We start from the raw sequence: 13007 nt of genomic DNA on the forward strand, positions 1-13007 counted from the left end.
GTTGTTAAATTTGAGGTTCTTAAAAAAGTATATATATATTTTTATTGTAAATTATTATGGTATTTTGTTTAAATTCATAAGACTTGTATACTTTTAAAAAACTTAAAAATATTGCATTTAATAAAAATTTAAACAAACATTACATAAAAGCATATTAAAAATAAATTACGAAATGATTAATTTTAATATTGATTTGTGCCAAACTTTTCCCATATATGCTCAACCAAATCCGCTTGCAGTCGGTCATGTATTTTCTTGTCACGAACTTCATTTCGAATGGTTATCGTATCGCCCATCATATTTCTGAGATTTGAAGGGATGTTTGTAGAATACGTGAAATCCACTTCTGAAGTTCGTTTGATTCTACTTGTGCAAATGTGGCCTCATCATACTGAGTATACCCATCACGTTCATCTTCTACAATCATGTTGTGCAATATGATACATGCTCTCATTATGTTTCCAATTTTTACTTTATCCAACATAAGAACTGGGTTTTTGACTATGGCAAATCGAGCTTGCAAGACTCCAAAAACACGTTCGACATCTTTACGTACAACTTCTTGGTACGTAGCAAATAACGATGCTTTCGGATCTTGTGGCATTGAAATTGATTTGACAAAAGTAGCCTATTTTGGATAAATACTATCGGTGAGATAGTAAGCCATACGATATTGTCGTCCGTTGACAAAGTATTTTACTTTGGGAGCTACATCTTGTAATATGTCATCAAAAACTGGTGAGCGATCGAGAATATTGATATCATTTAATGTACCTGGAGCTCCAAAAAATGCATGCTATTTCCAGAGGTCTTGTGAAGCTACAGCCTCTAAAATAATTGTTGGCTTTCCAGATCCACGTGTATATTGACCTTTTCATGCAGTCGGGCACAAGGCCCTCCATTTAAAAACCCTTTAAACTTTGCTTTCCCCCGTGCATTCTGAATTCATGCTTTTCAAAATAAAAACAAAAAGAAACCATAGTCCATAACCATTTTTGTATAAACTTTTTAAGTCACTAATAATTTTCCTTGTAGAATGAATTTCAGTTTCAACTAAATCCTTTAAAACCCTTTTTCAAAAAAAAAAAAAACTAAATCCTTTAAAATAAGTAAACAAACACATATGGATCTTACAGGGTTCTTAGTGGGCTAGATAGAGATAAGCCCAATAGCAACAGGCTGTATTTAACTACCCATCGAAGCCCAAACCAGATATATATTTTTTTTTGCCTCCGCTCCACGCCAAATTGCGTGAAGGCTTCAAGATCCGGCGAAGAAGCAGCACCTGAATAGTGTGAAAGACGCATATAAGAGGTTTTTGTTTGGGGTTTTTCCTTTTTTTTTGTTTTTTAATTTCTACAAATTTCTGATTCCAAACAACAACAAAGGATGATGAACCACCTCGTTCGTAAAAGCTCCGTCGGTTACACCGCCTTGAAGTCCGTCGCGTACCTCCGCCAATCTTCCCTAACCACCTCTCCTCCTCCGATTTTCTCCGCCGCCGCATCAACCGTTCGCCACTTCACTTCCGCCGGCTATCCTTCTAACAGGTACGATTTCGTTTACCCTTGTGTGAAATTCCGAACGATGTTGAGTAGAGAGAGAGAGAGATAACCGTTAGGATTGATTTTACGGATGCTCGTTTGGTGTAGTTTTCAATTAACGCCGCCGGTGAACTGGGGAATCCGGATAGTTCCGGAGAGGAAGGCTTTTGTGATCGAGCGATTCGGTAAATACGCTAAGACGTTGCCGTCGGGGATTCACTTTCTCATTCCGTTCGTGGATCGTATTGCTTATGTTCATTCCCTCAAGGAAGAAGCAATCCCGATTCCAAATCAGACTGCGATTACTAAAGACAACGTTAGTATTCACATCGATGGTGTTCTCTACGTTAAGGTCCGTCTATCTTCTTTATCTTTTATCAATCCATTTTCTCACTTCCTTCGTTACTGCTTTCTTCTTATCGATTTTGGATTTTTGGCAGATTGTGGATCCTAAATTAGCTTCTTATGGCGTTGAGAGTCCTATCTATGCTGTTGTACAGCTTGCTCAGACCACGATGCGTAGTGAGCTTGGTAAGATCACGCTTGATAAGACTTTTGAGGAAAGAGACACTCTCAACGAGAAGATAGTGGTTTGTTTTCTTATCCTTCTTTTATCTCTGTATTTAAGCTCCATTACATTGCAAAGAATTTAGAATCTGCTACTTGTTCAATTTCAAAGTCTAGTCAATTTAGCTTGACTATTGTTGTTGGTGTTAGTCCCTACTGATCATTTGCAGCTTCAGCTGTTTAGTTGGAAAAATTTATCACTTCTGGCAATGTTGTTTGTATTCCACAAGTTGTTGGGTTTATGGATTTTTGATTCAGCTGGGGGGATTTAGTCATGTTGTATTTGTTGGATATCCAAAGTCATTTGCGTCTCTTTTCCAAATCATAAGGAGACCTGATGGTTAGAGGAAGTATATCCATTAAAGAAGAAAACATATGATGGATTTTTGAGATGGATATACATTCTTGCAGGAAGCCATCAATGTTGCTGCAAGAGACTGGGGTCTTCAGTGCCTTCGTTATGAGATAAGTAAGTTGTTTGTGTTTTCTTTTTTCAGGTGATATATTTTTTTTTTTTGCCTATTTCTAATCTATGTATTTCCAGGGGACATTATGCCCCCTCATGGAGTGAGAGCTGCTATGGAAATGCAAGCTGAAGCTGAGCGTAAAAAGAGAGCCCAGATCCTTGAGTCTGAAGGTAAACCTTACTGTGTTTTCTTTGAAAACTCATCTTCGAGGCCTGCTTAGCGTGTTTCTTATCATTGCTTTACTATATTTAACAGGAGAAAGGCAATCCCATATCAACATTGCTGATGGTAAAAAAAGTTCTGTAATCTTGGCATCTGAAGCAGCAAAGATGGACCAGGTGAATCGAGCACAAGGTTAGTAAGCCATTATGATTAAGAAAGAGAACACATAGCATGTAATCTCAATTGTTAGTTAATTACGTTAGGGGGAAGTTTTTATTCCATTTGCTTATTCTTTCACTATACACCGATGAATGCTTGGTGCATGAGGAACTGTTTTATTCCCTGCTAATGCACGATATGGTTGCTATTTCCCACTGTATTTTACTGATATTATCCTCTGATGATGTTCAACAGGTGAGGCAGAAGCAATACTAGCTAGAGCACAAGCAACTGCGAGAGGTCTTGTCTTGTTATCTCAGTCTCTCAATGAAACTGGGGGAGTAGAGGTGAGTAACTGGGATTAAGCAGGGGAATGGTATTCATATTTTAGATTTTGACGAACTAGCTTTTCTTCATAGTATCTACACAAATTTCTAGATGTGTATGTCTTCATAGCACTAATATTACTGGGCTTAATGTTCTTTACTTTTTGGTGTCCAAAATATGATCTCATACTTTATCGCTGTGCAATTTGCAGGCGGCGAGTTTGAGAGTTGCAGAACAATACATTCAAGCCTTCGGTAACATTGCCAAGGAGGTAAATGAATATATCACAACATTCCTTTCCAATCTCTTGGCATAGGCATAACTCGGGCTTATTTAATGTTCTTGTGTTTTTTTGTTGGGGTGTTTAGGGGACGACAATGTTGCTTCCAAGTGGTGCTTCAAATCCTGCCAGCATGATTGCTCAAGCTTTAACAATGTACAAAAGCCTTGTCATCAATGGTCCAAGCAGTGATCACCAAGTAACAGAAGAACTTGATGAAGCAGACATGGAAGACTTGGGTGGGAAACATATATCAGAAGGCTCTAATAACCGATCAGGCTCAACACCTTTTGACACAGAGAATTCAAGTCACACCAGTGAACCACGATTTTCTCTTCAGGATCGCACCAAGGATCCGCGGTAGGCAGCCAAACCAGGGATGATGATACAATTCTTTGTGCCTGAGAAAACTGGAAGCAATTTTTCATCTTTCAAATATGAGACAGTAACCATCTTCTTCGTTTGAATGGCTAGAATATCATCACTTTGCATATATAAAACATCGTTTTTCTTGTTTTTCTTAGAAGAGGTTTCCCACTGGATTCGTTCTGAGCATTATCCTTCTGTTTTTTTATCCATCTTTGTTCGTTCCCATTGCATTGCTGCTTAGACCCGAATTTGTTATCTGCAATTCCGTTCTGTTATTCAGTTTGATTGCAATATTGCAATCTAATAATGAGGAGCTTTGTGAATCCATGAAATGTTGTCCCCTGACCGGAAATAGAAGAATGGTGGAGATTAAAGTTGTCTTCCGGATAAATAGGTGGTGACAGAGAATCGACGAAGTTGTAATGACTCGTAAATCTGAAAATGACCAAACTTTACCTGAAATAGCTTAAGCCTCACCATCCCTCCTATATAACTCTCTTCACAGCCATCTCCTTCATTTGCACAGCCTGCAATCGTAAAATAAGAAATTTAATCTTGGCCTCTTTGTCTAGGGGGAATTTTATATTTCTTTCTTTTGTTTTGGCTCCACAGCTCTTCCCATTGTAATTTGCATTTTCAAACTAATCCCTTCAACCAAATACCATGGGAGGCTGTGCGAGCAAACCTAAAGAATCTGACATTGTCGAAGCCTCCGTCCCGACCGAAAATGTTGTTGTTGAGTCCAAGGATGCCACAACCGAGACAGATGCCACATTAACTCAGGTTTGTGGATTCCATTTTATCATATTTTTTTTTGGCTTTGTCACTGTGTTCTCTAATTTTATCGTTTCTTTTATAAATCTCTCAAAGACGCATTTTGGTACTGCATGGGTTTAGAGAATATAGTCAAGTCTCTTTATAAGAGCCTCATTGTTTGTTACTATTTACGTTTGCGTTTGTGTTCCATGTTATACATTCTATCTAGTTATTATATATCATGGAAGCTCAAACGCAAAAATATTTCTCCCTCGGTTCCTTATTGATCCTATTTTTAGTTTTTTTTTTTTTTTTTTTTGTAATTTTCAATTTTCTATAACTCTAAATCAAATAGTATTTAGTTATTTTTCTTGAATTTTGCAATTCATCATCAAAACCTATTAAAAAGTGCATTGGTAACTTGAAAATTACATCTTTTTAAAACAATTTTTTTTCCTAAAAATAGGATCAATAAAGAACGGAGGGAGTATGAAATGTGATTCGTCATACAATGTCTAAAATAACTTCTCTGAGTATACAATGTCTAAAATAATTTCAATATTAGAAGAATTCTTGAAGATTCTTGAATTAAAAACATGAAGTTTAACATTTAAACAGAATTGAGTACAAATTCTTGATTGAACAAACTCATATAAAGTTGAAACCAATTAATGTTGCTGGTTTGTTGAATCACAGGAGAAGACAGAAGAGTCCAGCGAAGAGACAAAGAAGGAAGGTGAGACAAAAGAGGATTCCTCTGAGTCAACCAAGGCCGAGCCAACTCCAGAAGCTGTGAAGGAAGAAGAGAAAGCTCCTGCTGAGACTGAGCCACCAACACAAGAGACCACACCTGCCAAAACCGATGAGGCCCCTCTCGTGATCCTTTGATTGTCATTTCTAAATCTCAAAATCATGTGTATGCATGCGCGCAAGTGCAAGTGTTCCTCACTATTCTATTGTCAATTCTCATGTACATTGTATTGTGTCCGCCTCTAGTACTAAAATCTCGTTATGAAAAAATACATTCCTCTTTTCTATAGCTTATGTTGTGTAAGAACAACACTAAAACCGGACTATATCAGCTGGGACTACTATAACCAATTAGATATCTAGAGGCTCCTCTATGCACCAAAAAGCTTTCTCTTGCTAGCTAATTGTTGGTTCTGGTACGACCATTGGTCACATTCTAAAAACCTGAGACACTACTTGGAAATAAAGAGACATGTGAGATAAGGCATCTCACCACACCATTACTCTAGTAGACTTTGGGGAAATGGAAACTGGTTGGATGTCAGGGATGATGAAGTTTGTGACACAAAAAAAAAAAAAAAAAACAGTTGGCTGGCTACTTCTTCTCCAATCGATACTTGTTGAGTTCTTATAAATTATGTGTTGGCTACTTAGCAACTGGGAATAATGGCGTTGTCAACATTTTTTTTTGTTTTTTCCAAAACCTAGTATCAGTAGTGACGGAACAATCGACTGCCATATGTCTAGGCAGTGCTCAACTGATACAATCAATGGAAAAAAAAAAACACACACACCAAAAAAAAATTAGACAAAAACAAAAGAGACGAGAATTTAGGTTTGAGGCTTTATTTTCCTAAAGTTACATATATACTACTTGACATAGTAATTATGAATATTTTAATGACTGCTTGCTTCATAAGAAAGGTTAACTTAAAATTTATTTTTTGAATTTTGTATAAAGATAATGAACTGGCGGACCTATTAATGAAGAAGGGGGTTCAATTGACCCACCATTCATTTGAAATTTTTGATTTTTTTCGTAAGAGTTTATGGACTTAATTGTATTGAACCCATCATATTTTGGTTTTTGACACCCCATTAATTATAGTCCAATATTTTGACACATGTTAAAAAAAATTTTGAGTCCGCCAGTTGAATGCTAAAGACCGAACAACACCCTGCCAAGTTTATTAGTGGCACATGATACTACGTACATCGTACCATTGGATCCAACTACTATGATCTGGACCAAGGCTCAATCAAGAGTATAAGAGATTAGCGAAGAACATATGGATGTCACATAAATTAGAGATATTTAATTTGTTTGATTTCACTTTCTTACTAATGATTTTGTACCTTGAAAAGAAAATGTTGGATAATTTGCCATGGTGAATCCAGCAAAGAGAAAAAATGTATTTCCTCTGTCCCAATAGATTAGGTTTTTCAGGTTTTTTTTCCTTTTTCATTTTATTAGATTTTTTCAAATACCTCTTACTATATTATGGTTATTTGTATTCTACAGATTTTTATTCTATTGGTTAAAATCTTTTAAATAAATCTTAAATAATATTATGTTACGTATAAATAAGAATACTTTTATAATTTTTTAAACTTTGTACTTTTAGCTTAAAAATAATAAAATAACAGAAAGAGTATAAAAGTATGATTTTAGTGAAGTTTATGCATTTATGTTAGTCAGGCCCGGCTCATCAATTTTATGGGCTATGTGCATTTTAAAAAATGGTCTTTGCAATAACTCTAATTTTTTTTTTTTTTTTTTGTCAAAATGCAATAACTCTAATTTCTGAAATTACTAGGTGCTTCCCCACGCAACGCGTGGGTTGTGGTGTAGTTGGCACTTTTTTGTTTTTTTGGTCTTTTTCGTTTTCTCTTTTGTATTATTTCGTTTTAATTAGGCATATACGGGCTTTGCCGTCACTTTTATTTATATACTATATGTTTATACCATTTCGTTCAGATGTGTATAATTGTGCCGTTTATTTTTTATGAATTATGAAGAGGTTGTTTCTTGCTTTTGAGAGTCCAATCTTATCATTGACTGATATTGTTTCCAATACATTTATTGTATTATAGATTTTCTAATTAACTGCTTATGTAAACTCTTCATACGTTGATGTTGCAATAATAAGTTATTTTTTTTAAATATCTTCCGTGTAAGTGATTATGTTTGTATGCCCATGTTTTGGTCTAATATCAATAAGATCGTTTCTGTTTTTCTTTAGTTGGCTTTGAAACCAATATTGAGTTAAGCAAATAATGGGTCGAATTATGGTGTTAATAAGTAATATAAATTCTTATGTATATATATTGTATATATGTGACTATAAATTTAGCTAACTAAAAAATTATGTAATATTTAAATACAATCTTGAACATATATATATATATATATATTTATTTGTGGGAGGAATGTATGAAATTATTGGATAGAAGTTATTTTTGAGTTAAATGACCTTTAATGTCTTTAAAGTGAGTTAAATATTAATAAATTTTTATATGTGTCTTGACTTTTTTTAAAAGGAATACCAAGTGTTTCCTTCCAAATTTGAAGTGATATAGTATTTTAGTTTTCTTATATGATTTTATGAACTTCAATGTAAAAGTTTTTCAAAGTAATAAGTACACTCACTGATTGAATTATAAAATTTGGAGAAATGTTTATTTCGTTTAATCATCTGCTCTTTTAAATAAATTAAATAAGTATGTTGTTATTCCTACAAATAGGACAACATATATTATAGTTTAACCATGGAGTTAAGCAATGGAAATGGAACTTGTGATTGCAAGACAAAATGCTTATATGTTACACATTGATCGTTTAAAAATGAATAGGAACATCTAATTCTCAAATAAAGTTGATTGTTTTGTTAAAACCAACATATGTGAATTTAAATTTAACTATGCAAATTTAAAAAATAAATATGAATAGATTAGAAAGGCAAGAAATATAAAAGAAATATTTTTTATATAAATAAAATAAAAATTGAAAACAATGTTAAATATATATAATATTTTCTACATTAAAATATAGAATCAAACTCTTACAAGTTACAACACATATGAGATATAACAACATTTGATATTGGTAGGAGAGGAGGAGAGAATGTTTACTATAAGATGGTAATCCAAATTAGATAATGGAGATGAATCTTTAAAAAATAGAACAATGTAATATATATATATATATAATACTTTCTAAATTAAAATATAGAATCAAACTCTTACAACACATATGAGATATAACAACATTTGATATTGGTGGGAGAGGAAGAGAGAATGATTACTTATAAGATAATAATCCAAATTAGATAAAGGAGATAAATCTTTTAAAATAAGAACAATGTAAAATATATATCATGTAGTCTCTAAAATTAAAATTTAGCATTAAAAATTTACAATGATATTTTATTTGTTTTTTACAACCCACACAACAAAAATAAGAAATAAAAAAAAAACGAAAAATGATTTGAGGTATTGTAGAAGAGAATGAAAGAATGTGAAAATGAGATAGTAAAAGAATGTCAATATGAGAGAATGATAGATTGAGAGAATGCTTATTTATATGATAAGAAATGATGGAAGTTACATTTAGAACTATGGAGTTACAATAGTAATTTATTGTGTTTGAATAAAATTGAGTGGTAGAATATGATTAATGCATAATTTATTTTATTTTCAGTTATAATTTTATTTTAATGTGTGAGTTAAATGTATTGTGTTTATTGGATCTTAAATATTGTTTAAAGCAATTAGAAAGCAAAGAAAAAATGAAAAAAAATTAGAAAACATTAAATGAAAAACAACCAATAAGGAGAGACCAAAACCTTACTTTTATATATATGATATATTGCTTTAAACTTTGAAATGAGAAATATATTATAAACAATAATTTTACATGAGAAATATATTAATTTAGCCAACCAAAATATGAATATAAGTTTAGCCAACCAAAATAAATAAAAAATATTAAAATTTAACCAAAATAAATTTCTCTTGAAAGATAATAAGTTAGTAGGAGGAATGAATTAATGTACAATTATTGGATAGGAGTTACATTTGAGTTAAATGGAGTTACATGTCTTTAATTATAAATAAATATTTTAATTTTTTATAACCTAAAATAAAAGGAATACCAAGTGGCTGAATCAAAATTCACATGATTTGGTTGTTTGTTGATATAAACTCAACACTTACACATAATATTTCAAAATAAAAAATATTACTTTTTAAGTGACAAACTAAATTAGTTTTCTTATAAAATTATATGAATTCTTCAATCTCAATAATTTTTAAAATCCCAAGGATAACTTATATTTTTTTGGTTTTCACTCATCAATTTAATTTATAGTGCTAGATTTCATACTAATGGTTTCATCTTTAGAGAATTTAGTGAAATGATATTTTTAAAATTATATTTTATTTTTATATTTAAGTTCCAGTTGAATATGTTTTGTTTTTTGGATCATTTTTTATTTTGATTAAAGACACAAAAAACCAATTGTTTAATTATGTTCTTTTTGTTTTCAAAAACCTCAAATCATAAATATATATATATATATATATATTATATTGATATCTGCAGATTTAACAATTGAATCACAAAACAAAATAGTCTTTATAAATGGATAAATGGATAATTATATTGATCTTTAAATATTATATTGATCTTTATAAATTATTAAAAATGATACATGAATATGTGAGATAACCAGAGACATAATAGATAATTACATATGGATCATTTCAACTTTATGATCTTATTGTGTGGTGAATATTGTAAGGAAGTATGAAAATAATGACTTATAAGATGTTAATATAAAATAGAAAATGGAGATAAACATTTTAAAAGATTAAAATAAATATATAAGATATACATATCATACAAACTCTAAAACTAAGCTTTTACAATGATATTTGATTTGATTTTTTATAACCCATACAACAACAATAACAAAAAAATACAAAACAAAACAAAACAAAACAAAACAAAAAAGAGATTTGAGAGTAGTGGAAGAAGATGAGAGAATGAAAGAGTGATAGACTAAGAGAATAAGATAATGAGTATTTATAGGAAGAGAAATGATGAAAAATTACATTTAGAAAAATGAGAGTTACAATTCTAATTTATTGTTTTGTTTTAATACAATTGATTAATACATCTTAGTGGAGAAATAAAGTTAATGCATAATTTATAGGGAGAAGATATAAAGATTTCAGTTTTATATTATGTGAGTTAAATGTGAAAATTAATTGTTTTAGATTTGTGTTTTGATATAAATTTTAGTGGAGAAATAAAGTTAATGCATAATTTATAGGGAGAAGGTATAAAGATTTCAGTTTTATATTATGTGAGTTAAATGTGAAAATTAATTGTTTTAAATTTGTGTTTTAATATAAATTTTTTTTTTGTTAAAATTTGCCAAGTGGACCAATAAGGAGAGACTGAAACTCTACTTTTATATATATGATTTTTGAAAAACCCCCTAAAATATGAATTTTTCTTTGAAAAATTGCTCTAAAATATAACAAAATTTTGCCAAAAAATGGTGGTGCCAGTGGAAATTTGCACTTGTCTTACGCCGAGCCTGATGTTAGTTGAAATTAAATTGAAGGAACGAAATTCTCGCTGCCCTACTCACATATACTACCGCCCACCATTGGCCTACTACCCATGTGGATCAAGCCAGACTCAATTACTGGTAACGGACCCATCGACATATCAATGCAAGAAAAAAACAAAAGGAGTAAATAATTTTTGACAGAGTACAGACAGAGTGACATTGGCCAATGGCCACCATAGATTTTTCATACCAAACTTGGCGTAATATATGTAAGTCCTTTTAGTCTCCAAATTAAGCAACGCAGAGATACAACAACAAAAAAAAAAAAAAANAAAAGAATACTTAAATGGGTAGATCGAGGTTTCATGCACTTATGTATCCATGGTTCGCAACAGGCCATATGACTCCGTTCCTTTATCCTGCCAACAAATTGGCTGAAAGAGGTCATATGGTTACTTTCTTGCTTCCTAAGAAAGCTTTGAAACAGTTAGAACATCTCAATCTGTTTCCACACAACATTGTCTTTCGATCTGTCACCGTCCCTCATGTCGATGGTCTCCCCCTTGGCACAGAGACAGCCTCTGAGATCCCGGTGTCAACCACTGATCTCTTGATGTCCGCTATGGATCTCACACGTGATCAAGTTGAAGTTGTGGTTCGAGCCGTGGAACCGGACCTGATCTTCTTTGACTTTGCTCATTGGATTCCAGAAGTAGCTAGAGACTTCGGCCTTAAGACGGTAAAATACGTCGTGGTGTCTGCATCGACGATAGCCAATATGGTTGTCCCAGGTGGTGAGTTAGGAGTTCCTCCGCCGGGATATCCTTCGACGAAGGTGCTGCTTCGTAAACAAGATGCTTACACCATGAAGAAGCCGGATCATACAATCGATGTCGGACCAAACTTCTTTGAAAGAGTCACTACAAGTCTTCTGAACTGTGATGTCGTTGCGATAAGGACAGCCAGAGAAATCGAAGGCAACTTTTGCGACTACATCGAAAAGCATTGCAGGAAAAAGGTTCTCTTGACAGGGACACTGTTCCCTGAGCCTGACAAGACTATACAGCTAGAGGAACGATGGGTTAAGTGGCTAAGTGGGTTTGAACCAGAATCAGTGGTGTTTTGTGCATTGGGCTCACAAGTCATTTTAGAGAAAGATCAGTTCCAAGAACTCTGTTTAGGAATGGAGCTAACAGGCTCACCGTTTCTTGTAGCGGTTAAACCACCTAGAGGCTCATCAACGGTTCAAGAAGCACTTCCAGAAGGATTCGAGGAGCGGGTTAAAGGAAGAGGAGTTGTTTGGGGAGGATGGGTTCAACAACCTTTGATATTGTCTCATCCATCGGTAGGGTGCTTTGTTAGTCATTGTGGGTTTGGGTCAATGTGGGAGTCCTTGCTGAGTGATTGTCAGATAGTCTTGGTGCCACAGTTGGTTGATCAGGTCCTCAACACTAGATTGTTGAGTGACGAACTCAAGGTTTCGGTTGAAGTGGTAAGAGAGGAAACACCGAAACAGGATGGTTCTCCAAGGAGAGCTTGCGCGATGCTATCAATAGTGTGATGAATAAGGACAGTGAGATCGGGAATCTGGTGAAGAAGAACCACACCAAGTGGAGGGAGACACTAGCTAGTCCTGGATTCATGACCGATTATGTCGATAAATTCATAGAGTCACTGAAGGATCTTGTCTCTGGAACCAACCATGACTGAAAGATAGGAACACTATGATGTTTCTAAGTATGAGGGAGTGATCAATAAGGTTGATATAAACCAAACTATCTTGAAGTGCTTCTGTTTCCTACTGTTTGTTTGTGTGTGTGTGTTTTATTTTTTTGTGTGTATGATGATGTTTCTAAGTGTAAGTGGGTGATCAGTAAGGTTTGTATAAACCATCTTATATAATATGAGAAGGTTTTTCTTAACTTTTGCTAAGGAGATGACACTTGGCTAACTATTTTTCTGACACCTGTACTTTTTCCTTTGGACCTAATTAACTATAATTTGGACCTAATTAACTAAAGACCCATAAAACCCAAAAAAAAAA

At 33.2% G+C, this 13007-nt stretch overlaps 3 protein-coding genes across 3 annotated transcripts; all 3 read left to right on the forward strand.

Annotated features, from left to right (window-relative positions):
* LOC104717475 (stomatin-like protein 2, mitochondrial) lies at positions 1237 to 4082 on the forward strand. Its single transcript, XM_010435047.2, has 10 exons — positions 1237 to 1314; positions 1389 to 1550; positions 1653 to 1896; positions 1985 to 2134; positions 2523 to 2580; positions 2656 to 2748; positions 2834 to 2932; positions 3155 to 3246; positions 3438 to 3497; positions 3595 to 4082. The coding sequence occupies exons 2-10, from the start codon at positions 1390 to 1392 to the stop codon at positions 3868 to 3870; spliced, it is 1233 nt and encodes a 410-aa protein (XP_010433349.1). The 5' UTR covers positions 1237 to 1314; position 1389; the 3' UTR covers positions 3871 to 4082.
* On the forward strand, positions 4402 to 5655 carry LOC104717476 (phosphatidylinositol transfer protein sfh5-like). The gene is made up of 2 exons (XM_010435048.1): positions 4402 to 4658; positions 5328 to 5655. Exons 1-2 carry the CDS (start codon positions 4539 to 4541, stop codon positions 5517 to 5519), a joined length of 312 nt encoding a protein of 103 aa, XP_010433350.1. The 5' UTR covers positions 4402 to 4538; the 3' UTR covers positions 5520 to 5655.
* Positions 11293 to 12847, forward strand: LOC104717477 (UDP-glycosyltransferase 79B3-like). The gene is given in 2 exon segments (XM_010435049.2): positions 11293 to 12464; positions 12467 to 12847. Coding segments are annotated over 2 exon segments (1362 nt in total). The 5' UTR covers positions 11293 to 11309; the 3' UTR covers positions 12674 to 12847.

This window comes from Camelina sativa, chromosome 10, assembly GCF_000633955.1.
Source record: "Camelina sativa cultivar DH55 chromosome 10, Cs, whole genome shotgun sequence".
Classification (NCBI taxonomy): domain Eukaryota; kingdom Viridiplantae; phylum Streptophyta; class Magnoliopsida; order Brassicales; family Brassicaceae; genus Camelina; species Camelina sativa.